The 26550-nt window shown below is 45.4% G+C and overlaps 1 protein-coding gene across 1 annotated transcript in view; it reads left to right on the forward strand.

Annotated features, from left to right (window-relative positions):
• Positions 1-12231, forward strand: part of Ly86 (lymphocyte antigen 86) — a 54767-nt gene extending 42536 nt beyond the window's left edge. The window contains exons 4-5 of the mRNA XM_003468826.5: positions 8738-8790; positions 11847-12231. Coding sequence (XP_003468874.2) covers positions 8738-8790; positions 11847-11930 — 137 coding nt within the window. The 3' untranslated portion in view covers positions 11931-12231. The remainder of the gene's footprint in view (positions 1-8737; positions 8791-11846) is intronic.
• Positions 12232-26550: the final 14319 nt, after the last annotated feature.

Here is a 26550-nt window from a genome sequence, read left to right on the forward strand (position 1 = left end):
ACTCAAGGGCAGTAAAATTCTGCCTAAGAGAATGAAGAAAACATACAAAGAAACTGTCTTGGTTACTTTCTCTCCTTACTGAGACAAAATACTCAACACCCAAAATGTAGGAAAGAAAGATTTGTTTAGCTCACTGTTTATGGAGGTTTCAGTCCATGATCAGCTAGTTCCAAGGCAGGGTGGCATGGCACAGGGGCAACAATTCAAGGCAGCAGCCAGAAAAGCAGCCAGAGCAAAAAAGGGGAGAAGAAGCCTTTTCTCCTCCCCTTTACTATAAGTAGGCAACCCCATCGCCCCCCACTCCCTGCCCCCGGAAGGCATAGCACTCACCTGCCTGCCTCCTCTTGCACATTACAAAATTTGGCTCCTGGCTCCCTGCTGAGTCACTCAGTTAAATTTCTAAACTTCTCAAGTTGACACAATCTATCAATCCTAATACTGACTGTGACCCTTTTCCATCCAATAACCCTTTCCTTAAACTTGTTCCTCACCTGACCCTTTCCATACCCTCCTATGCACAACCTTTTTGTTCCTCTACCTCAGCATCTATCTTCTCCAAAAGTGTGAAGTTCAGAAAGTTCACAGGGGTGACCCAAAGCATGAACACTCTCCTGCCTGATCCTTGGTATAAAAGCCAGGGGACAGGCTTCTGGGCATTCCAATACCACTTCTATCCCAAGTGGTCTCATCTACAAAAACAATCCAAATGTGTTGGCAGCCAGTTCTCTTGGACCACAACTAGCTCATACATAGCTCTGGTACATATCAAGAGTCTTTTCTATCTGGATTTTTTATTGCTATAATAGAATATATGACACTGGGTGACTTATAAAGAAAACAGGTTCATGTTAGCTCAGAGTTCTCAAAGCTGAGAAGTTCCAGATCGAGCAATTGTACCTGGTGAAGGCCTCATGCTGCCTCATATGTGGTGGAAAGATAAAAGACAAGGTGTGCAGGTAAAAAGCAGAGGAGACAAAGGTTACCACCCTCCTTTACAGCAACCTGCTCTTGTGATAACTGACCAGTCCCTAGGGATCGAGAACTCACAAGATGGCATTAATCCTTCCATGAGGGAAGATCTCTCATGACCCAAACACCTCATTAGTGTCCCACAATCATCCCTCAATACCATGACACTAGGGACCATGCTCCAACATGAGTTTTGTTGGGGCCAAATCATGTTCAAACCACAGCAAGCACTTTTTGGCAGGAAATGTTCTTTGTTTGGGGTCCTTTCCAATGGAAGCAATGACTTGGAGGTGGGCAGTGTGTTGGGACACCAAGAAGAAGCACCAGTGAGAAGAAAGAGAGGGACCCGGTGCAGAAGGAGAACTGTGCTGCATTCAGGAGTAGATCATCAGGAGGGGGAGACAGGGCTCTCTCCTGGGGAACCCAGGGTTACCTCAGATCTGTTCTACTCAAGGTGAGGCTCTGCAGCCCAGGACTTCCTCCAGAAACTAACATCCCCACGCATCCATTTTCCCCATATCAGCTATGCAACAGAATTCTGTGCTAGGGTGGCAAGTTCCTGGCCTGGGATGGCATCAGGCCTATCCTGATTTCCATCAGGGCAAAAGGGTTTCCGTAGGCTGAGAGACAGTAACATACACCAGTGGGACTAGGCTGGTTCCAGACAACAAGGCTGGATTTCTGCTCCCCCTCCATCAGGGACCCTCTGTGCAGCCTGGGAGGCCCTGCAGCATCCATCTGAGATGATGCAGCCAGGTGTGCTGTGCTCTGCACTCAGAAGCTCTGCAGGATAACAGTAAAATGGTCCAAAATGTCCAAGACCCTGGGTTTGAACACCATTCTTGAAAAACAAATGACTTGGGAGCTGGAGAGACTACCAAATCAGAACACTAAATAACTTTAAAAATTACATTTGGATATGAGTTGAGCCTGGAGTTTCCACCCACATTGCCCACAATCCAAGGAACCCTTGATGCAGCCTTAAAGGCCCAAGGAGATCAGTTTGCAGCCACAAACACCTCAGGCCACCACACAAGCTCACTGCTATTTTAAATGAGTGCCCTAAGTTAGGCCTAAGTCTGAAAGCTTGGAAGGTCCAAGACTGAAGAAAGGCGAGGAGGTCAGGAAGAGCTCTGCTGGGCCTTTGCCATCCTCCAGACTGGAGCCTCTCAGACACACCTGGAGGCGGGAGAAGAGCAGCATTATATTTAGAGCTCACTAAAACGAAGCATGCATTTCCTCCTCCTCCAAAGGCAGTGTGGTCCGTAGACCTACACCATCCTCCCCACCTCCCTCTGGCTGCAGCTCCCTCCCCGTGCTCTGGGAAAGTGAGGGCTGTAGCTTTCTAGTTCCTTATGCAGCCAAGAGTGCAGGTATCCTTCTCGTCCAGAGATTTCCTCTCCTGTGACATCTACGTACATACCTGAAAGCACAGTGGTTGGATCAGGCTGTTGCTCATCATAATTGTACTAATTTACATTCCTACCAACAATGCACAGTTTTTCCTCTTTCTCAAATATAATTCACGGTAGCCAATATGGGGAAACAACATTGATACATAAACCGATGAAAGCAATGTGGAGTCTGTCTACCTCGGAATGTTCTTCAATCTTAAAAACAAAGCAAAATCTTGTCATGGGCAACAGCATGAATAAACCTGGAGACTCTTATGTTAACTGAAATATCAGACCAGAAAGACAAATCCTACAGAATGCCACCTACATGAGTGCTGTGGGTTATATCCAGATGTCTCCCCAGAACCCCGTGTGCTCAGAGGGGGGCTGTTTGGAAGTGAGTGGGTTATGGGCATGATTGTCATCGGAGGATTATAGTGAGTTTATGGCTACATGTGACTTGGGAGGTGAGGCCCAGTTGGAGGAGGTGGGTCACTGGGACTGTGGCCTGGAATGGTCTGTCCCCACTCCACCCGCCACCTCGATCCCCCTCTCTGCTTTCTGACTGCCGTGCCATAAGCAACCTTTCCCTTCCATGTCCCTCTGCCACGCCACCTTGCCTCAGAGCCAGCCAGCTGTGGACTGAAACCTCTACAAATTGTGAACCAAAATAAACCTTTCCTCCATAAGTTGTGGATGTCAGGTATTGTGTCTCAGGAATGAGAAAATGACTAAGGCATTGTGGACTGTACAAAATAAATCCAGTTCCTCAAGTCAGAGTGGAGGGTGGTGACCAGGAGTGAAGGAGCAGGTGGCGCCGTCAGCCAAAGTGTACAAACTCACAGTTATGAGGTGAAGTTCTGGAGACACACAGCACTGAGGCTCTAGTTAATAACACTGTATTGCTTTCTTGTAATTTGCTGACAGAGTAGCTAGGTGGGAGAACACGTTTGTTAGACATATTATATATACAATTTTTTGTTTGCCAACCAGCTGGGGGAGGGCGACTGCCTCCCTGTTTCCTTATCCCACTCTATCAGGCTCAGGAGGTAGGAAAAGAGCTCAGAGTACTAAGTCAAGAAATAAAGGAGAGTCCGGGATTTAGATCAGCAGGCACAATCGCCTGCCTGGCAAACACAAACAAACAAACAAACAAATAAATAAATAAAGGAATTATCTGTTCAAATAAAATATTTGTTCTGTATATACTAATTGACCTAATATCATAAATCGTTATTGTAAATATTTACATTGCCAAGGGCCCTACTGATGCTTAAATCTTGATGCTACCTTTATTATAAACTTGGAAGATTGGAAAAAATGCTCATGGGGCCCTAGTAAAGGCTGAGAAGTGAGAAAACCTGTCTGGTGGTGCTCATGCATTCACCAGCTCCTGCATGCCAGCATCTGTGCTGGGTACAGAGAATAAAGGAATAGAGAGAGAGAGAGAGAGAGAGAGAGAGAGAGAGAGAGAGAGAGAAGAGCAATACTCGAGGCTTCGTCTCAAGTCAGTCTCATCCAAAACTCTTTGAGGCCTTTTATTTCCACAACCTAAAAATCACTTTCCGAGGCTGAGGGTGAAGCTCAGCCACAGAGTGTGTGCCTGGCATGCACAAGGCCAATTCCCAACACTGCAACATTGTAAAGTAAAATAAAAATCAATTGACTTTCTTTTTAAAAAAAATAAATAAATAAAACCAATTTTCAGAAGTGCATGTGCATGTTCAGAACCAGGGAGGTGAATTTCTTTAATCCATTGCACATTAGAAACAAACAAAAAATATTCAGATGAAGGAAAGGAAGAACAAGGTGCAAATATACTGAGGATCTTTTTATAGTACTGGAGTGTGAGGATGCTAATTAAGGGACCTCAGAATCAGAGAGGAGCTGAGAAAAGAGGGAGCAAGGGTTTCATTTTAGGTGTTGCTTCATCAAGTTAAAAAAAAATAGTAGTGAGTTCCTTGAGTGACTTGTAGCTATTCTCAGGAACTTCATGGGCCCCGATATGCTCCAGGTGAAGCTGTGAAGTGCAGGGCACCAACCTGATGAAAACCTCTCACTTCAGTAAAGGTCCTGCTAATAAGGAAGTGCACAAATGAGCCATCTTGGGGCGTGGGGTTAGCATTGAAGGGCATTAGTTATCATTTCACTGGTGTCCTTCAAAGAGCCATAGTCATCCGCTTTTCAAACCAGAAGTCGAGAACTTAGCTTTTGTCCAAAATGCAGTCCAAACCCAGGTCTGAAACCCAGTCATGCGTTTCCCAGCTGCCATGTGCCTGCTCTTTCCACGTGAATAATGACCCAACTATAACAAGTGTTTCTGCCCTTCCCGAGGTCCCCATTCTGCTCAGTCTGGTTACATACAAGGTCTCTCATCCCCCCCATGCCCTGGCGAGGGACATTTCGTTAATGCATAGTAATTGCACAAATTAATGGGTTTCGCTATGACATTTCCACATACACAGCTGACCACATCCCTCTTCCACTTTCAGTTTATTCCCACAATTGGAAATAAACATTGCTATTTGTGTTTCTGCATTTGCCTTGCTTCATGTAACAGGATATGCTCCCGTTCTGTCCGTTTTCCTGCAAATGACAGAATTTTATTCTTCTTTCTGGCTGAAAGCATTCCATTCTATGCCATGTTTTCTTTATCCATCCATCAGTTGAAGGCGTCTAGGTTGGTCCCACCTGCTGGCTAGTGTGTGGGGGATTCTGCAGAGGCAGCGGCTGAGAAGCTGGATGCTTAAGCACCATTACATAGCTAGTGAATAGGGCAGGTGGGTCTTGAGCTCATCTGTCTGCTTCCTAGGTCAACTTGCTCATACCGTGCCACCAAAGAGGTATAAAGTGGGCATCGAATGTGCCCAAGAGAATCCAGCCAGACCAGACAGGGACAACCACACCCAGTTCTCATTCTGGACTATGCTGGAGCCATGCCATGCCCCAAGTCCTGATGGCCAGCAGGAGTGATCCTGATTGGTTCACACTCAGAGCACTCACATCTCTTGGTTGTGGACTACATGAATCCATTAATCTAACAAAGCGACGGGTACTTCTTGTAAGTATATGTATGAGTCACAGAATTGGTGAGAAAACTGAAGGCCAGGCGGAAGGGAGACTGCTCCTGTGTCCAGTAATTGAAATGAAATGATCTTTTGTCAGAAAAATAATGGTCAAGGGTCTTTTTGTCTCTGTTCTGATGGCCCTGGCTTGGGTCGGGGAATGTCCACTGGGGCAAAGATAATTTGGGGCACTCTGAATGGTGCCCTCAGATCATGCAGAACACTGGAACTACAAACAAATCCCAGCAAGGGGACCCTCTGCACTCTGCGATTAGATCCTGCACCCCCTGCCCAGCACAGTCTTCCTACAATGAACACTTTGTATTGTGTCTCCCCCAGCTGCACTGGAAGATCCTTAAAGAAAGGAGCTAAAACTTTGATATTTCTGTTTCCAATATCACACTGTGCAAAGTAGCACTTTCCAATACAGCTCTAGCTTATCCTGAACCTAAAAGTCTCCATGTGCCACGCAATGACATTTCAGTCTGTGACAGACCATGTACACAATGGCAGTCCCATGAGATTAGATTGCCTAGTGGCATCATAGCTATCTTAGTACAGCCTAGGATGTTTGCACAACAATGAAACCGTGAAAGGATACACTTCTCAGAACTGACTCTGTCATTAAGAGACGCATGGCTGTAGATATCTCCTTTTAAAAATGAACAGACCCAGACATCTAGTACAATGAGGGGAAATGTCTGCCATCCACCACGGATGCTAGGTACCAGAATTTGACCAACAGAAAGAAAGATAGGTATACTCAGGACACAGGCATTTAATAAAAGCCAAAATTTATTCTAAGAACAGGTCTCCTATTAGAAATCCAGATCTCAGATTACACCACAGAGGCATTTTTAGAGGAACTATCCCCATGTCCCTAATACCCTGCAGAGGTGCCCCCGACCCAAAGCCCTTCTGAATGGAGAGTTTGATTTGTTTCCCACGCTTTTAACCCTTCCGCCTCACTCCGTCTCCTGTATTTCAGTGTATTTCTTTCAGTAAAATCATTCCACTCACCTAAGTGTTGTGCTCTGGATTCCACACTGAGCAAAGCAACAAACCCCTCTTTACCCCACACCTCCTGCAGCTATTCATTTTCCCGCTTCGTCTACAAGAACACTCTCTTTCTCACTTCCGTATCACTCTTTAACATGCTCCCTTTGGGCATCTACTCTCACCTCACCAATTTTTTGTTAAGGTTGACAAATGATTTCTGCATTGCCAAGTCCACTGCACACTTCCACACACATGGTACCAAACTTGCAGAAGGGCAGTGGACACAGCTGATGAAGCCCACATGTTTGAGAAACACTGTGGTCCTGCAGTCCCTAGTGGCCTCCACCTCACCAGCTGTCCTCCAGTCTGCAGAGATGATTCCTCCACCACACCTCAGAGTGTGGGGAGCTTCAGGGCTGCTTCTAAACTCATCCACTGAAGAGTATGGCACTCCATGATCCAGTCACCTACCAAACATGTGAGACTTTGGGGGGCACTGTAGAGATAAATCGTAACTGTGTAATGATTCTGTTTCCCTACAGGGGCTTCATCCTGTCCCATGACTTTATCATAATCTACATATTAATGACAATTGCTATGGCAAGTAGAAACAGCAAAACGAGCCAAGCTTGGTGGTGCATACCTATAATTGCAGCACTAGGGAGGTGAAGGCAGGAGGATCATTGTGAGTTTGAGACCAGCCTGGGCTACAAAGTGAGCTCAAGGCCAGCCTGAACTGCATAGCGAGACCCTGTCTCAAAAAGACAAAAAATAAAAAAATAAAAAAAAAAGAGAGAGAGAAACAACGATCAGAATTTGAAGACAGATTTTTTTTTTTTATGTTGATGGACACTGATTGAGATCATTCCCAAAATATCAGGTCCTGATCTCTGTTGGTGTATGGCTTATATGGGATAAGCAAGCAGAAAGTACAGAAAAAGAATGGTGTGGCATTTGGGGATCAGTTCTTACCATATGCCTCACAGTGACCAGCCATTTCTAGGAGACAAAAACAACAGGAACTGTGACAGGAACTGTTACCCTGGCAATTAAGAAACTGAAGTAAACTGGCTTGTTAGGCCGTTTTCTGATACACTCCATCCCTACTTTTTTCCCAAAACTTCAAATTTTTATCACCATCTGCTTTCAAAGGCCCATTATTAAACATCTCTCAGAAACAGTGCTCTTTGGTTAATACACACATGCACGCGCACACACACGAACTCGTTCCTCCCCAACTTCCCAATAAATATCACCTCCATCTAACCCAACATTCAAGTTAAACCTCTCCTTGGCCCCCATCTTCCATCTTCAACTCACGGGGTAAATCCATTTCCCAGTACAGCTGTGTTAGTCAATTTCCCATTACTGACCACAGTACCTGATACCTGATACCCACAACTTACAGGAGGATCATACTTTAGCCATAGTCCGTGGTCAGCTGGCTCCAAGGCATGGACAACATAGTGGAAGAACATGGCAGAGGAAAGCTGCTCAACCAGTGGCATCCAGGAAGTAGAGAGGTGGTGGAGGAGGTAGAGAGAAACACACACCCTTCTAGGTCCCACCCCCAATGGCCCTCTAACCAAGCCATACCCAGTAGTAGCTCATGAGCTACTGCACTCACCCACTGATGAGTATAGCACCACCATGGTCCAGTCACCTTCCAAACACATGAGACTTGGGGGGGCACATTTTAGATCTAGCTCATAATAACTGCCATAATCTCCAGTGTTTCTCCACCTCCCTGTCCACCCTCACCAAACATCACTCCCCTAGCCCACTGAACAGCATCCTTTTCCATTTTTCCCTGCCTTTCTTCATACTGCCTGATGTTTCTACAAAACACAAATTAGATATCTTCCCTTGACTTCTCAACAACTTTCCCACTGAACTCCCCACCATAGTCTCAGGTTCTGAAATGTCTGCCTGAGCTCAGTATTTCCCTGCTTTTTTGCATAATCCTTCTTTTTCTTTGTTGTAGTTAGGGGTCGTGCAGAGAACAATTAGAATCAGGACATGGAGTTTATAATATTATTTTTTTAATGGTCACCGGGAGTTAACTCAAGAAAATGCAGGAAATCTATCCGCAACACCAAAGACATAGAATATTTAGTCAAGGGCCTAAATCCCACAACAGTGTCCCACATGACAGAGCCCATGGCAATGCCTCCCACAAGTCCAAATGGAGGTCCAGAGCACACAAGAAGGACTCACCTCAGTCTCTTTTACGGATCTGTACTGGGAAGGCCCAAAGGTCAGTGGTTCAGGTGGCTGAATAATGATATCCACACTTTCTGTGTTTTTCAGAGCAGATGAACTATTATGGGCCAATCAATAATCCCGGATTTGAAGTTTACGAGGTAAAGTTTCTGTTTTCTGTTCCTGACTCCTTGTATTATATAGTTCAATTCTTGAAGAAGGGGATAAACAAAAAGAGAGGTGTGAGGAAGAGAAAACTGACACCGTTGCCTAAATACTCTTGGCTCTTATGCCAGAGTACGTGTATCTCATAATCCATTCCTTCTAAGGAATCCTTTCCTTCTACTCTACATCTTCTCTTGGACTCATAAGACAATAATGAAAAACTCTTTCATTTTTCAACAATCTCATACATGCACGTAGAGTTAAAAGAAAAACAGACGATGATGATGGTGATGAAATGCAATGAGATATATATCTGAGCCGACCAAACTCAATGAGTTCTCTAGCCTGCACACTGCTTTGGCAAAGTCTTCCCATTACTTCTAACGCTATAGCTACTCGATGTTTGACCTGCAGAAGTGCAGAATCCTGGAGGTGAATGGTGCCTAAGGCGGTTCTGATCTAGGGTGGCACCTGTGCCACAGCGGGCACACATAGCCTTCTGTGTCAACACGTGAGCCAAGTCATCTCCGCAGTCGAACACCAGAAAACAGTTGTTTTTTTCCTAAACTAAAACCTCAGTGTCCAGGTTTAATTGCAGTGTGGAAACTTTCAACAAATAAGTGGGCCTGGAGCTGCAGCATGGACACTCTATCTCTGAAAGGTTTGCCATCTGTGCTGCAGCCAATCCTCGCACCCAAGGCACTGTCCGGAGCACAGCCTGGCTCTGTCGGGTGCACCTTCTGGCGCTGGGGCATCAGCTCCCTTTGAGCTTCTGTCGGTAGCTAGAAAGTTGTGCTTTGCTAGCAAGAACAGCTTCTCATGCAACTCCTATCCAGCAGCCTGATTTATTCCTTCCCTCTGACTTTGGTCAGATTAAATTCCTTTCCTCCTTCAGGTGACAGGCAGTTCAAAGATATGCCAGGCATTTCATGTGCCCACTCTGCTCTGCTGGCTGTGCCACACACACCCCTGCCCCAGCCTTTTCCTGTCCAGATCAGTGAGCTCACAGATGCACAACCACCTGTGCATGGCAGGCAGCAAGGCGCAGAGAGTTTCCAACCATTCCTCACCAGGCGTGGCTGGCATGGCGTCTTCTGAGCAATTACCTGCCGACTACAAATGTAACGGAGCCCTCCTAAAGTGCCACTGCCAGGCATGAATCTGAAAGGTGGCGGCACTTTTCCTGATAGAGCATTTTGGGTCTGTGCTGCTGGATTTTGCTCCTCCAGGGATCTTCTCCATCCCAGCAAATGCCACTCCGTCACTCCCAATTGCACAGGCCAGGAGCTCTGCAGTTGACTTTACTCTATCTTTGCCCTTCCACCATGCATGTGGGTATCTTCAGCAAATCGCACAGACTCCTCTTTCAAAAATCTATCCAGGACCCAAGCCCTTCTCTCTGATTCCTTCAAGTCTTCCATCTCCAACCTGGATGCTAATCACCGCCTCCCCAAACTCTCAGCTGCATCCCCTCTCCCCACAGCTTCTTTCCAGTGTGCCCACCACAGACATCCTATTACCAGACCAGACCCTGCTCCAGGAAACTCAGGCTCCAGTCCCCTTCAGGCTGGAAATGGCAGCCCCAACAGGTGTCATGAAACCCTAAGAACTAAGCCTCCTATGGACTCCCGAGCTGCCTTCCGCTCCCTCCTCCTCTCCCTGCAGCCCAGCAGCCTCCTGATTGACATCAGGCTGGTGGCAGTGCAGTGCCCACCTATACCTCCTTCAGCTTTGTCTAAATGTCATCTTCCCAGCAGGGCCCCCTTGACCATTTTACTTAAAATTACAACCAGCACTGGTCCCGGCCATGCTGCCACCATACGCGCTTATCATGAGGATTTTGTGTCTCTCCGGACAGGACCACGGTCCCACAGGCTTGGTGTTGGATGGTGTTGCTCTACTCAACTCCAGTGGCACTCAGTAAACACAGCAGATGCCCAGTATCCATGGGGGTTTGCTCCAGGCCTCTCAAATACCCAAATCCGCTGGTGCTCATGGCACTTAGATAAAATGGTGCGGTTTGGAATCTACGCATCCTCCTGTGTACTTTATTTTTTATTAGTACATATTTTTTATTAGTAAGTAGTACAGAGTGTTTATACTTCTTGTGAGACGTTGGCACACTTTGATTCCTTTTTCATCTCCTTCCTACTCACCTCTCCATTTCTTAGCCCCCTTCCCATTTGAAAAACATCTATCTCCCTACTTCCTACTATCTCCATTTTATTTTGCTCTTTATTTATATTTTGGGTTTCTCATATAAGAGAAATCATGTGGTATTTAAGCTTGTGTGTCTGATTGATTTCACTTCACATTAGGGTCTCGAGATGCATTCATTCTCCTGCAAATGACTCAAGTTTATCTTTCTTTATGGCAGAATTGTACTTCATTGGGTGTAAATATCATGTTTCCTTTATCCACTCATCTTTGGAAAGCATATAGGCTGCTTCTGAGATTCATTTATCATGAGCTCTGTAGCTAAAATACGTGTATGCATGCATCACCATAATACAGTATCTTTAATGCTTTGAGGAAGATATCTGGGGGTGGGGATAGTCGAGTCAAAGGTAACTTATAGTTTTAGGTTTTTGAGGGCTCTCCATACTGATTTCCATAGCGGTGGTACTAGTTTACATCCCCCTGATGATCTAGAAGGTTCCTTTTCCCCCGCAGCTTCTCCAGTATTTGTTGTTATTTGATTTCTCGGTGGTGGTAAGATGGAGTTCTTTCTAGCGTACGATGGATTCTCAGTGTTGTTCTAATTTGCACTTCTCTAATGCAGTACCTCCTGTATGCTTTAAATGACACACAGTACCTTAAGTGACACACAGTGCAGGTTCGATACCAATCCCTGTTATACCACACTGATTAAGGAAAGGCAGCATGAAAGCGACTCTACCTACCAGACAGGTGCATTCCAGAGATTTTTTGATCCACAGTTGGCTGAATCTGTGGATGTGGAACCCTTAGGTATGCAGGGCTGACTATATTTGTCAAGTGGTCAACTGCCCTGTGGGTCTCACGCCTAATGCTTTACCTGTGTCCTCTGTAGGGAAAATACCAGGTTCTGGTGGAACTGTACAATGAAAAACGTGCCACCGTGGCTTGTGCCAACGCTACGATCATTTGCTCCTGACCTGGGTCTGCAGGCCGAAGTACAGCAAGCTCAGCGCCATGGCAGCGCCACTGTCCACAGATCCAACCCACTGTGGAAGGGAGCCAGTGATGACGGAGAGGCGCTCCTCACAGCAGCCCCACCAGGCGCAGCTGCGGCTTCCAACCCCAGGCCAGGGCCGCCCTGACTGCGGCTTATCCCTCCTCGGGAGCCTCAGTAGAGTCCTCCCTGTCCCAGGGAGTCACCTCATCGGGTTTCCTCTTTCTCAACTCCTCCAGAGCGTTTTCTCTTGGGCACCCAGAATAAAGACTGTGACCCACAACTGGTACCACGGCTTTTTCAAAGAGTCCCAGTGTAACGTTGTGATTAAAAGTCATTTCCTCCCGACGTGTCAGCCTCGGGCACCGCATAAGCGGGCCTGGAAACCCTGGAGGACGATGCTCCTCTGGACTCCAGGCTGGGAAGACGCAGCCTTGGACCAGGAGGCCAAGACATCGTCATCTCACTGCCAAGACCCCCACCCCACCTCATCCTCTGTGTTATTCAGTTTTATGACACTATATGAAAAAAAATTTTTTTAAAAAAACAGCTGAAATGATCAATTTATGAAGAGAAAAGGTTTGTTTGGGAAGCTCGGTCCTTGGTCAGTCCCGTTGCTGCAGGCTGGGGCGAGGCAGCTCATCATGGGGGGGATGTGTGGTGGGCAAAGTCAGAAGCAGGGACTAGAAAAGGGGCCAGGGTCCCTCAGGCCCCCACGGACCTCCCACTCGGCCCCACCTCTTACGGGTTTTATCGCTCCCCAAGAGTGTCTCCCTGGGAAGCCACCCTCCACATGGGCCTCTGGAGGACATTCAGTGTCCAAACCACAGCATCCCCAAGGCAGGACTCTACCTGGCCTCGGCTCACAACAGCACACACTCCTATATTCAGTCAGTCAGTCAAAAAATTGTGACTGAACAATGAAACACCTAGAATTGTGCTCCTAGGATACTACAGGGCACAAAACAGATACTGCCCCTGCCTTTGCAGGGCTGCAAGGCCCTGAACCACTAAGAAGCCCCACGTCTACAGTGGACACATTCATTCCCATGTAGAAACACCATCTTCAATGCCTCTATCAGCGAGCAAGCTGCCCATCATCCTGTTGTCACAGCCCTCCTCACAGAAGCTCTGTCTCTTTGTCCCTGGAGGTGGCATGGTGGGCTCTGTGCCCTCCCCTACCTGTGCCTTGGCCTCAGTCCTCTTTCCAGTGTCTCTGGCCCAAGATCTGACCTTCTCGCACCTGCAGAGGGGCTGTGGGTATGGTGGGTGGATTGACTTTATCGTCTGCTCTTTTCTGTGTCCAGAAAGATGCCATTACATTAATGACCATGAGAGGAGAAACATTCCAAAATATTAGTTGCTGGTAAGTCCTGCATGGACACAGTTAGACCTCCTGCAATGGCCGGGTACAAACCCTGCCAAGTCAGAACCAGTGTCCGAGCTTCGCTGGGTCACAGACAGACAAGATGACAACAGCGTCCCCTCCTAGGCCCACAGTGCTTGGGAGAAAAGGTTCCTCGGGAGCTCATAGGGTAACAGCGCTACGTACACGGGCAACAAGCATTCGACCCTTCCCGCTGCCTCCAGCTCGAGGCCCGTGTCCTGCTCCTTAGTGTCCGTCTGTCCTTCCCGACACACACTCGGCACTTGACTGTTCACTTCCCCCTTGCCCTTCTCACGAAATTGAGCTTGAGAGTCAGACGCTATAAATTCAGGTAAAATCAGAATTTCCATACATGACTCTGGCCTTCGGCACGGCTACAAGAATACAGCAGTACTCAGGAGTTTCATTCACTAAGGACATGGTGTGAGGGAAAAGGAAAAATACTTCCTCTGTCCCCAGAGATAGCTTTTCTTAAAGTCCTGTCATGGGCTTTTATCTTCACCATGATTCTCACTCCTGCAAACGGAGAATATTTTTCAGCGTGTAGGAGTCTCCTGTTAAAACACAATCAGCCCCGGCAGGGAAAATGGCCAGTCATTAACGGTATTTAACACCCCTGCAGAACACAGACACTAAAACCCAGCTGGGATCTGGCGGTGCAGGAGGCCGGGCCTGCAGGGGGGTCAGACCCTGTGAGCCACCTCTGGGGGAGTGGCGGTGTAGGGATGGAGAAGGCCTGTTAAGCTATCGAAGAACCCAGATTTATTTCTCTTCTAACAAACAGAAGTCGCTACTGCTTTAAAAATCACCATTAGAAACTGCAAAAATGTATACACAGCAGACTTTCAGGAAGGAAAGCCAGAAAGACCGGCATGGTGGAGAATTATACTACACCCGAGGAATAAAGAATGCTTGGGAAAATCAGATAGCTTTAGTCACCTTGGTGCCTGCCGGGTCTGCTTCATGTTTTGAGGAACAGCTCAACCTCTCTGCATAGACCCTACCCCCTGTGCCTTTGAAAGGTGTTCCAGCACCCACCAGAAGCTGTTGGTAAAGGTCCAGGCAGAATGCTAAAGAGCCCTCTGGGACAGAGTGGTAGCATCCCTTACAGTGACAGAAGTGAATTCAGACTGGCCTGAATATATGGGGACGTGGGTGCCACCGGTACCCCTAGCCCTGAGGTGACTCGGGTATCAGCCAGGGTTCACGTGCATCTCACTGCCGTCCTGCAGCAGGGGCCTCCCTGAATACCACTGCACCTCAACGGCTGCCTGCAGGAGCAAATCGTGTCGGCATGGGAGCCCTCACACCCACATGTCCTGTCCGAGATACAGAGGAAAAGACACACTTGTTCTTATTACCATTCTTAGCCCCGGTTTATGGTATATAATACTTACATTCATTGAGGTTATTAGATTCCTAAACACGACATTTCTTAACTCTGTTTCCCTTCCTCCCCTCCCCCTCCCCCTCAGTCTCCTGGACCCCTTCCTTTGCAGGAGATTTATCCCTTCGTCTTCTTCTATCTGTCCTTTATCATTCTCTTTGTTTGTGCCTTGTCTTACTCAAAGGAGAGGTGCTGCATGGTATTTAAGCTTGTGTGACTGCTTTATTTCATTCGACATTATATTTACAGATGTATCATTTCCTACAAACACCTCAAATCTATCCTTCTTTATATCTGAATGTATTTCTTTGTATGTAGACATCACATCTCCTTTATCCATTCATCTGTTGATGGGTTGGTACCAGCGGCTTAACAGGCATGCTTTATCTCAAAGCCCTGCCATTCATTTTGATTGGAATGGCTTGGTTCACATGACCACTGCTGACCAATCACTTTGGCCCTTCCCTAATTTGCTTTACCAAACTCACAGGTCCTACCCCTGCAGATGGATCAGAGTTGGCCGAAGTGGAATCACACACATCCCTAAGTGGAAACTGGGGGTTAGAAAAGGATAAACAGGCAAAAAGATGCTACAATCGGTCTGACCTTTGAAGTGTGATTTTCCCTCAGCTGCTCACTGGGTGATTAATTTATATTCTCCAAGCTTCAATTTTCTCACTTTTAAGTTCAACTCTTCTATCTCTCTTGTAGTGATGCTCTGAGAATTAATAGAGGTCACCTGTTTTGTTGGCTTTCTGTAACTATAACAACATACCTGAGCCAGCCAACTTAATAAAGGAAAATGTTTATTTTGTCTCCTTTGATTCAGAAGTCCCATCCTATGGTCATCAGTCTCTTTGCTTTGCTATGACAGAACATAGCGCAGGAGACTGCTCACCTCATGGTGACTGAGAAGCAAAAAGAGGGACAAGAAGAGACCAGAGCCCCACAATTCCCCTCAAGGGCTCCCATAACTTCTTCCCATGAGGCCTCTCCTCCTAAAGGATGCACCACTTCCCACAGTGCCTGACCGGAGACAAATCTTGTGCCAAGCAGCAGTAGAATTTGCCCCTCACCCACAAACCCGCATCTTCTCTTGGGTTCTGACCCAGTTCCTTGGCACTTTGATTCCTTCTAAGTGTAGTGCAGCTGATTTTATTAGTCCTAGGATGGAGGCGAGTTCCTTGAGTTGTAGGCTTGGACCAAGAACTCTGAAAAGCATTGAAGGTAAACATTTCCCCCTAAAACAGAAACATTTTAATCAGGACAAAAGGTCCCCTGCAAGAAAAGTGTGTGTATTTATTTAATGAAACTTGTTTCCTGCAAATAAAAACACGCTTACAAGATGTGAAGAACTCAGAGTAACATCTGCAAATTTAACGATTACATCTGCAATCAGAAAATAATAACCCAAAGCAGCTAGTGAGAGAACCAAAAAGCCACATCCTGATTCCAGCCCAGGATGATTCTTGTTAGGAACAGAGAGCGGATCGCCTCAGCAGTCAGATTTCAGACTGAATCTGCTGGCTGTTTCTCAGTCAGGAAAATGAGCACCGAGGCCGAATACCCCAATCACTTTAGCAGGATCCTATCAGAATGGAAACAATGTTTCACCTCAGTTTGTATTTCGCCTCACTGTTCCATTTCAAATGGAAGCCTGCAGTTGCTTTCAGGTACAGCTCTAACTTTCCTTCCCTCTAACCTGGCTTTCCTTTACCACGTGCTGTGGTGGGGACAAATGTCCCCCAAAGAGGCTTGTGTTAGAGGGTTGTCTCCCAAGTGCTACAAACGGGATGCAATAGAAACTGTAGAAGCTGGGAATTAACAGGTGAGACATGTGTCACTGAGGGCTGTGCCCTCCGCACTGACCGCGGGGCCCAGGCTCCTCCTTTCTCTGTTGTTTGCAGGACAAGAAGGGAAATGGTTTTGCTCCTCCTGACCTGCTCCCACTCTAATATGCTTCCCATCTTCTAGCCCATTCATGCTTCACTAGACCCTCCAAAACCATGAGCCAAACTACACCTTCTCTTTTAATAAGCTGATTATCTCAGGTGATTTATTAAAACACTTAAAAGCTGAATGACAGCAGATGTGGTGACCAAACGCACTACTCTGCTTCTGCCTCACTTTCGCCTTTCACAGGCTGCCGTGGTGCCAAATAAAACATAATCTCCACGAGCCACAGCTTTTACCAAAGACAGAACAACGGTCTCCGTAAGTTCGCTTCCTTCCTCCTATTTCTTCCTCTTCCCGCTTCACTTTTGGGAATTAAATGAAAGGAGTCTAGAGATGGGTTAATTCCCAAACCCTGCATGGTTACTCTGCATCAAGTCCAACCTGGCTGACCTCTGCAGCTCTGAGTAGGCACTCTCTCTGGTTTGGGTGGCAGATGTCATGGCAGAGTCACTTCCCAGAGAAAGGCACCTATCACTTGCCTTCTTCCCTGGCTACAATTGTTCAGGTCTGTCTAACGTTGTTTGGTTTTTGTTGTTTTTTTTTTTTTTTTCCTGTCACTGGATTTCATTGTTCAATGTGTATTTTGATGTCAGTATTCCAGAATCTTGGAATTAAGAAAAAGCCACCAGCATGAGAGCTCAGTTACACCGGCTCTTGGTCTCAGAGTTCAAAAAGGTCCCCAGAAAGACATCCTGCATGGACAGGGAAGAGTCCAAGAAAAAGATATTATTAAATTAAGCACAACTGGGCCGGGGATTTAGCTCAGTGGCATAAGTGCCTGCCTGGCAAATGCAAGGTCATGAGTTCAATCCCCAGTACCGCAAAAATAATAATAATAATATATATTAATTAATTATTTAAGCACAAATTTTGAACAAAATCAAGTCTGTTACTGGGTTCTGTGGTTCTGAGGACTCATTCTAAAGATCTTTTCTAGGGTCCTGTCCTGAACAAAGAAATAAAACAAAGCACAAAAGATAACGAAGTTTTACATTTATTAAAGATGGAGAAAAATACGCTCTTCAGAGCGAGTGTGGGCAAAAGGCACACTCTGCACTCACTCTGGGTGAGCGCAGACCCCTGTGAATGGCAAAGCACCAGGGCTGCGAGGAAAACAGCCGCCGCCTTTTGCACCCCTGCTCCTCAGGCTGACTCAGGTCTAGGCTTCCCCATCAAAACCTTGCCCCAGTTCCCCCAGAGAACTGAGGAGAGCACACTGACTGACTCCAGGTGCAGGGCGATGTAACTGCTCTGCGCGTGGGTCCTAAACCTGTTGACAGGCCAGGTGCACTTCCCAGGCGTTTTGCCACATCCTAATCTCCCACCTCATAACCCTAGCAAAAGGCACTGGACTACATATTTTCAGCATGGAAGTGGCGAAGTGGACATCCTGCTGTGGGCAGGCTCCTGGGCAGAGAAAGAATGAGACAGCCTGGTGCCCCAGCTCCCAGCACCTTGGATTTGTAACAACAGTGAGGAGAGAGACGCTAAGGTCAGAGCTGATTTCACAGGAGATTTGAAGAAATGCCCGGGCACCTGCAGCACTGGGAAGGGCACCAGTGCCAAGGTGACACAAGGCCCAGAACATGGGCACAGAGGGCTCATTCCATGAAACTGGGCATGGGGGACTCAGCACAGAGGGAAGGAAGGGCAAGCTGGGCAGGGTGTGGGCACCAAGCCCCTCCAGTATGCACAGGGCCAGCGAGGCTCTAACTTCCAGGAGCTTCAAGATCTTAGGACTCGAACTGACATGAGGCATCCAAAAATAACCAGGGTTGGAAGGAAAGAGAGCCTGAAGAGATGCTGCAACATGCCCATGAGTCTGCAGTGCTTAATTAAATTGTTATTGTTCAAGAGTCTTCACGTGAACTCACCTCTGGCACATCAGAAATCCAACTTTCCCTATCAAACAGGACTCCCTTCCTCTTTTGGAGCCATGTCAGAATGGGAATCCCATTTCCTTCCTGGAAAAACCACCCCAGCTCCTTCTCTTCTGCTCCCACCACCAAGATGCCCACTAGGATCTCTTTGTAGCACTCACACTGTCTCTAAAGCATTATTCTCCCTCTGCTCTCAGACAGGATACATTGGTCCCATTCCAGATAGTCATTCTTCCATCTCCTCCTGACTAAAACCTTAGGACCTACGGTCTGAGCATATTTGGGGCTAAAACTCCCCTGAACTTATAGCCTGTCCATTTATCTCACCACCTAAGTAAATTTGTAAGGAAGTCTAGGGAAGAAGAGACTCCAACCCCAGGGTAATTTACAAAGATTCAGACATTTAAGAATATGGCAAGAATGAAATTAGAGAACATTATCTTATCAACACAAATATATTATAACTAACATTATTGTGTTCCTGATTTTCTAAATTCCACAAACAAAAACAGTTGCTATATATGTGTATATATATATAGCCTTGACTTTAGATACATAAGCCAAAAGCCATATAAGGTTTAGCTGAACAAGTAGGCTAGGAGGTAGTGATTAGCTAATGGAATGGAAGAAGCATTAGAGACGCTATACAGTAGGCTCTTGCAGAATAACAGGAAGTCCTGGGCACCCTTCCAACATGTACCATGGCCTTTGTTTCAGTGAAATGGTGCTTTTCACTCAACCAGACTCAAAGATTGGGCTCAAAACTCTCACCAAGGTAGATGGTGAATTTCTGTGTTGTTATGGTTTGTGTTTGGATGACCCCTGAAGCCTCATGCAGTCATGGAGGGGGCTGAATCTAGTGGCTGTGATTGGTTTGTTGTCTAGTGCTAGCACTGGTGATGTGAGTGAGGGCTGTACCCATGCAGGGTCAGGGAGCTGGCATACATGTGATGGAGAGAAAGAGCTGTGCTTCCCCACTCTTTGTGCCCTTTGGCTCTTGTCATTTGTGGTTGCCATGAATGGCTGCCCCTCAGCCACACCACCCTGCCTTGGAGCCAGCTGATTACAGACTGAAACCTCCAGAAACTGTAAGCTAAATAAACCTTGCCTTGCTTCACTTTGGGCATCAGATATTTTGTCTTAACAATGACAGAAAAGTAACCAAGACATGTATTAGAGCAGAAGTTGGTGGTATATAATTTGGCAAGCATGAAATTTGAGCAAATAAAATAGATAAACCACAATACACAGCTTAAGTAAATGGAGTTCAGCCTCCACTCTCCCACTAGCCAGGGGTTCCAAGGAAGTTCTCAACCTATAAAATCTCACCTCGCAGCCCAGGTAAAGCTTTGAAATCTCCTGACACATGGCACATGTTGAAGAAAGATAAGTGAGCAAAGTTAATTTCTGCCTTAAGAAAATAGGTCTCCCTGTAGGTTGATGTCCCTGATCTCATCATCACCCTTACCCTGTCCCACCCCTAACTTTCTACCAACCACCAGCCCCCAGATTTAATAACCACTGTCCTTGTAGGTTTGAAGAAGCCATCTGCTTCCTTTCAGCCTCCCACCTCTAGGTCCTGTTGCTCATATGGGATCCCAGATAAAGGCTATTCTGGAGGCAAAACTGTTAAGTGAAGCGTATCAGCTTCCCCCCTAAACTTGTGAACTCCTCCTGTCATTTTTCATATTGGACAGACTTGGGAAGTCTTGTTCCATAATTGTTTAAATGTCTTTATCTCCCCTAGTCGATAACATCTTTGGAATATCACTTCTTCCAGGAAACCTCCCTTCTCTAATGTTCTTGACCACAGCAGGCCATGCGCCACTTCCTACTGCCGGCTTACCTGTGTGCTCTACAGGACACAAGGAACCCCAGAGCCAGCAGGGCACATTGCAACCCATAATGTGTACCTGTGGTCTGGCCAACATTCTCTGGCAGGTGATCTTACCTAACCTACACAGTGATCCATGATGCAGGTAGTTTAATTCCCACTTGTAATATTAGGAGACCACAGCTATGAGATATTACAGGTGGTGATCAGGAAGCTGTGTTTGGTACTCATGTGTAGCAGCCTCCAAAACAAACTGTCAGTGCCCCATGGTGGGGACGCAAGGACTTGGATACAGGTGCACCTAGAGGTACATGATTTCTGTTTCCTTAGCTGTTAAATAAGGGGAGTGACAGAAGCTTGCCTGCTTGTAGTTTGGGATGGGATCAAGCAACATGATTACTCTCCACTGTGTAGCACACGACTGCTTAACAGTCAGCTCATACCATCGTGGTATCACTCTAACTAGATCTTCCCGAGGAGAAACCCCAGAGTCAACGCCGGAATTTGGTGGAGACTAGACAGGAGTCTGCACTTGCTCTCTGTAGAGGGTGAGGCTTCCAAAGCCACCCTCCTCGTAGGCATGAAGGAGCCATCTGCTTCCTCCAGCCTCCCACCTCCAGGCGCTGCTGCTCGGATGGGATAATCTGGACCCAACAGCAGTGCCCAGGAGCTGCAGCCAGGACTCTCCTCTGCTGGAGTCTACACTGAACAGCTCACTGCATCTGTCCCCTCCTCACACAGTTCCCACCATCACTACTTCATAAAGGCAAGTGACAAGGAGGCTACGTTAATGTGACCACAAATCACAGAAATGCCAGAGGAAGCCTTTCAGGCAGAAATATCCTAAGCAGAAGAGTAATTAGAATTGAGCTCATGAAATCCCCAAGAGACTGAAACCCATGCTGTCTTTGGAAACATCTCAGTAACTCCCAGTCTTAGAGTCCAAGAGCTCACATCTAACCTGTGTGTTTCTCCTGTTCTTAATTCCTTTCTCCTTTCCCTTCCCCATTCTCCTTTCTTTCCCACTTTCTTTCTTTTTGGCTTCTGGCCTTCAAAACTTAGAAACATGGTTGTCAAGTAAACTAGTGTAACCACTGTAGAAATCACTGTGGAGAGTCTTCAAAAAAACTAAAACTAGAAATTCCATTTGACCCAGCTAGTTCCTGTCTAGGTATCTTACCAAAAACTTAAAGACATCATATTACAGTGATCCACGCATTCCTATGTTTATAGTAGTACAACTCATAACTAAATTTGGAAGCAGTCTGTATGCTCATCAATAGATAATGAAATGTGGTATTTACATACAATGGAGCACTACTGGGCTGTAAGGAAGGTTAAACTTGAGTCAGGAAAATGAATGCACCTTGAGACCACAGTGTTAAGGGAAATTAAATCAGACACACACTCTTACAAATTGTGTGGATTCTCTTATATGAGTTTTCTCTGTATGTCCAAAATATAAACAGCAAATTAAAAGGCAGATAATAGAAAGTAGAAAGATAGATCTTTTTCAAATGGGAAGGGGAAGAGACCCCAAAATAGAGGTAGGGAGTGGAAGGGAATGAAAACAGAATTGAGATGTGTTATGCACATGGACAAATCCACGCAAGGGATGTAACTATTATGTACTGCAAAGATGCACTAATAAAGAATAAAAAACTGAAATAAATGTTTTTGTAAACTTGGGAACATGGTTGCTATTGAACAACAAGGAGCGGTTGAGTCTCAGCTCCACCACATCCTGGATACTTAATTCTTCTCTGCCTCAATATGTTGATCTGTAAAACAGACCAACAATGCCTACCTCACAGAGTGTTATGTGGTATATGTACCACATTAGGGCTTGGAAGAAATAATAAATACTATTCTCTCTTCTTTTCTTTTTTACCTTGAAGTTATTTTAATCACATATCTTAAAACCAGCATAAGATACTCATGTAAAATATTAGATCAATTTTTAATATAAGCAAGAAGAAACTATGGGCTCTAAATTCACTGATACAACTCATGTCTTAAGAACCAAAAAATAGGGGGCTGGGGATTTAGCTCAGCGGCATAAGCACCTGCCTTGCAGGCAGGCGGTTGTGAGTTCGATCCCTGGCACCGATAAAAATGAAAAAGACAAAAATAAATAAATAAATATATAAATAAAGAACCAAAAAATAAATTTAAAAAAATAAAAAGTTCTGGACAGAGATATTGGTGAAAGCTACTCAGCACTATCAATGTGTTAATAATGCAAGAGAGAACTTTAAAATGGTTAAGAGGGTAAATTTTATTATCTACATATTTTATCAGCATGTAAAATATTTAAAATTAAAATATTTAAATTTAATTTATTGAAAAAGTTTATTCCTTAGTGGGCAAGAAAAGAAAAAAAGATTCATGAATGTTTCACACCCATGAGGGTTTTTTTTTAATATAATGTTTACTACTATGTAAGTTTATTCCAATTTCTTTGATCCTAAAATGTTGGCAGACATTGACACTGTAATAAAAATGTGTTAAAAGGCATTCTTTAAACTTTCTCAAAATGTTTTGTTCTTTGTAAGGGCACCAGTCCCTTTAACAGGCTAGGGACAGATGCAAGCCTCTTGATGAAACAGGAAAGCATCTTTTATCAGAGAATACAGAGTGAAGGTCCTGGCTCCTTTGTTATTCAATAAAATACTAAAATGGTGTGATGCTGTGCCTCCTCTCAGGAAGGAAGGGAGAGCCCTGGCTGCTGGGGGAGAGTGTCCCCCTGATGGGCTTTGGGATCTGCTCCGGGGATTGGAGGAAGACACTGTGGATGTCTCTGAGTGTGTCATGGAGCCACTGCCTGGGCTCTGGGTCTGGTCCCTCCTCACGCCTCCTCTTTTGATGCTATCCACCTGCTCTGCTTCCTGGCCATCTTGAACTAAGCAGTTTTGTTCCACCACGCCCTTCCACCGTGGCGTTTCTGCCTTGGAGCCAGTCAACCAAGACTCAGTTTATTGAACAATGAGCCAAGTTAACTCTCTCCTCCTTTAAGATGTGGGTGTTGAGTATTGTCAGGAAAGCTGACCAATACAGAGATCTTAGAGCTAGCAAATAAATTGGTTCAAACAAACACCGCCAGGAGGACTGAAAATGAAGTAATGTAACACTTCAGTGAGAATCCACAACCTTGGGTACCTTGCCCCTGATGTGACTTATTACATTTATTCTGTCTTTTTTTAAGGCACTATAACAAGTATTTTCTCATAAATTAGATAAAAGTCACCAGTAATCTATGAAGATATACTGTCCCCATTTAAAATATTTTATTTTTAAATAAGGTAGAAAGAGGTTTTATTTCATATTTACCATGATTAAAACCAGTACCTGGTAGGAGTCCTTGAATCCCATATGCTCCTAATAGCACCATGTTTTTGATAAAGCATGGGACTGATGTGTGCACGTGAGGTGTCCATCTCCCTCTCCATTCTACAGCTTTTGTCATCATGCCTGAAGGTAGGACTTCACTTACTGCCCATGTGTATTTGGAAGATAGCATGGTACCAAAGCCTAGGTTGGTCCACCCATTATCCCCTCTGTGCTGCACAGCACAATCCATTCACTAGGGATTCCTTGCTAAGTATCCAATAAGCTTTGTGCGTGAAGCCTTGGGAGCGAGTTTCGGGGCCAGTGTGAGCAAGATCAGTGTGAGCAAAAGCCATGTCTGCTCCCAGGACCTCCTGATTTGATAGGAAGTAACAAAGAACAAAATGTGAACACAGGACACTGCATGTCTTAGTCTGTTTTCTATTGGTATAACAGAATACCGGAGTCTTGGAAATTGACAAAGAAAACATTTTTTTAGCCTCTGCTTCCAGAAGTTGAAGAGCATTGTGCCAGCATCTGCTCAGCGTTTTGTGGAGGACTCATGGTTGAAGGGCAGAGGACACATTCAGAAGAAAGTAAAAGGCCAAACCCCATGATGGAGAGCCCATCCCCATGAAAAAGGCATTAATCCACCATGAGAGTGTAACCTCATGACCCCAAATGCATCTTAAAATCCCACCACCTCTCAACACCATGACCTTAGAGACCAAGTCTCAGTATGAATTTGGGTCAGAACAAGTTGTATTTATGTCATAGCATTATGGTATGCAATTGTGTTATATTGTTATCCCACCACTGCTGCAATAAAGTACCTCAAACTTACTGGCTTCCACAGCGCAAATGTATCTTCTCTCAGTTCTAGAGCTCAGAAATCTGGAGTGGGTCTTACTGGATGGAATCATGGTGGAGGCAGGACTGTGCTGCTTCTGGGACTTTGGAGGGAAGAGCATTTCCTTGCCTTTTCCAACTTCAGAAGGCCACCACTTTCCTTCATGCATGGTCCCTTCCTCTGTCTTCAAAACACTGTATCTCTCCTTGTCTATCTTCCATATAACTTCTTTGAGAAGTTAAGATCTTTAAGATCTTAAGATCTTTAACTTGGTCACACCTGCAGTCTCTTTGCTGGGGAAGGTGACTATTTCCAGGGATGCAGACATAGGTATCTTGTGGGGTCATTACAGGGGTACTCTGGTTCACAAACACTTTTATTTGCAAACAAGTTGGTTTATAAACAAAAGCACTGGGCAAAAAAAAGTTTTTTATTTGCAAACTCTATATCTGGTGAGAAACATGACCATAGCCATCTGTTTTGGCCATAGCCATAGCACAAACACGAACAAGATCATCTTCCCCCGATTTGTGGAACAAATTGCTTGTGATCTGAGAAACTACTGTATTTTGTTCTTTGCCAAGCCAGTTTGGCTGACACAAGCCAAGGAGGGGCTAGCCTCAACTAAAGCCATTCCTAGTTTAATTTTTTAAAAAATGAAATAAATGCCTTGTTAAAGTAATCCAGCCCAGCACTACCAAGTAATAGCAAATCCTAAATAATCTTCAATTCTGTATCAACAGTAATAGAAAAGTAATGGATTTGTGTTAGCTGGCAAAGTAGGTATAAAAGTCTTTGGGCATAAAATAGCAATTTCTCAAAAAAATTAAACATAGAATTAACATAGGAGCTAGCAATCCCCTTCCAGGTATATTCACAGAAAAAGTGAAATTAGGGACATGAATGGGTATTTATACACCATGTTCACAACAGCACTGTTCTCAACAGCCAAAAGCAGGAAGCATCCATGAAGCCTTAAATAGATATGATGGGACCTATGCGTACAATGGACTGTCATTCAGTCTCTAAAGGAGTGGAAACTCTGGCACATGGTATAACATAGTGAACCTAAAGACACTATGCTCAGTGAAACAGACCAGTCACACAAAAAAGTGCTGCATGAAGTCTCTTACAAGGTGCCTATGGCAGTCAAACTCACAGAATTAAAACGGAAAATGATGGTTCCCAGGGGCTGGGGGAGGTGGAAAGGGTTACTTAAGGGTACAGAGCTGTAGATTCACAGGATGAGGGGGTTGCGGAGCTGGATGGTGCTGCTAGCTGACTACAGCAGAAGACTGAGGTGGCCTTAGATGTAGGTAAGATGCTAAGTTTCACCTTGTGTATATTTTACCACAATTTCATTTTTGTGCATTTTTTCTTATTTCAATCATGGATTAAGAAAGAAAAACAGAAATACTGAAACACTTTGATGAGGTAAAGAGTCTTTTAGTGAATTCTTTTAGTGAATTTTAGGAACTCTCCTGTTTCTAAAATCCACATTGATCAAAACGGTCAGACAAGACAAAGGTCATGAAAAAGGCCAGCTTGTCCTCAACGTGCTGTGCTCTGCCATGGAATCCAAGCAAGGATTCTCCCTCTTTGCTCTGTCACTTTCCACCTGCGGTGGCTCTGCAGGAGCTCGGCAGTGCACCCTGTATCTTTTGCAGTAGTCGATCCACCCCCTCACCTCACATGGTCTGCAAAGTGACATGCCTGCCATCTGCTCTTAGTCAGGGACCCAAACTTAAGGTTTACTTCCTAAATCCAGATGACTTACCTGCAGTTTCTTGCGTAACATGCATATCCCTAGAAAATTAAATTGCCCTGAAACATTTTTAGTCAGGGCCTCTATCCTGCCCCCTTATTGAAAACAAGGTTCACAATCTAGTGGGGAGGCTCACATCCCTACAAGGAAGCAGACACAGCCTGACAGAGCAGGGTACCAACCAAGAGCTCCCCAGGCTCTCTGAGGCCTCCTGAT

This window comes from Cavia porcellus, unplaced genomic scaffold, assembly GCF_034190915.1.
Source record: "Cavia porcellus strain 051 isolate PalLab524CR breed Dunkin Hartley unplaced genomic scaffold, mCavPor4.1 scaffold_13, whole genome shotgun sequence".
Lineage (NCBI taxonomy): Eukaryota > Metazoa > Chordata > Mammalia > Rodentia > Caviidae > Cavia > Cavia porcellus.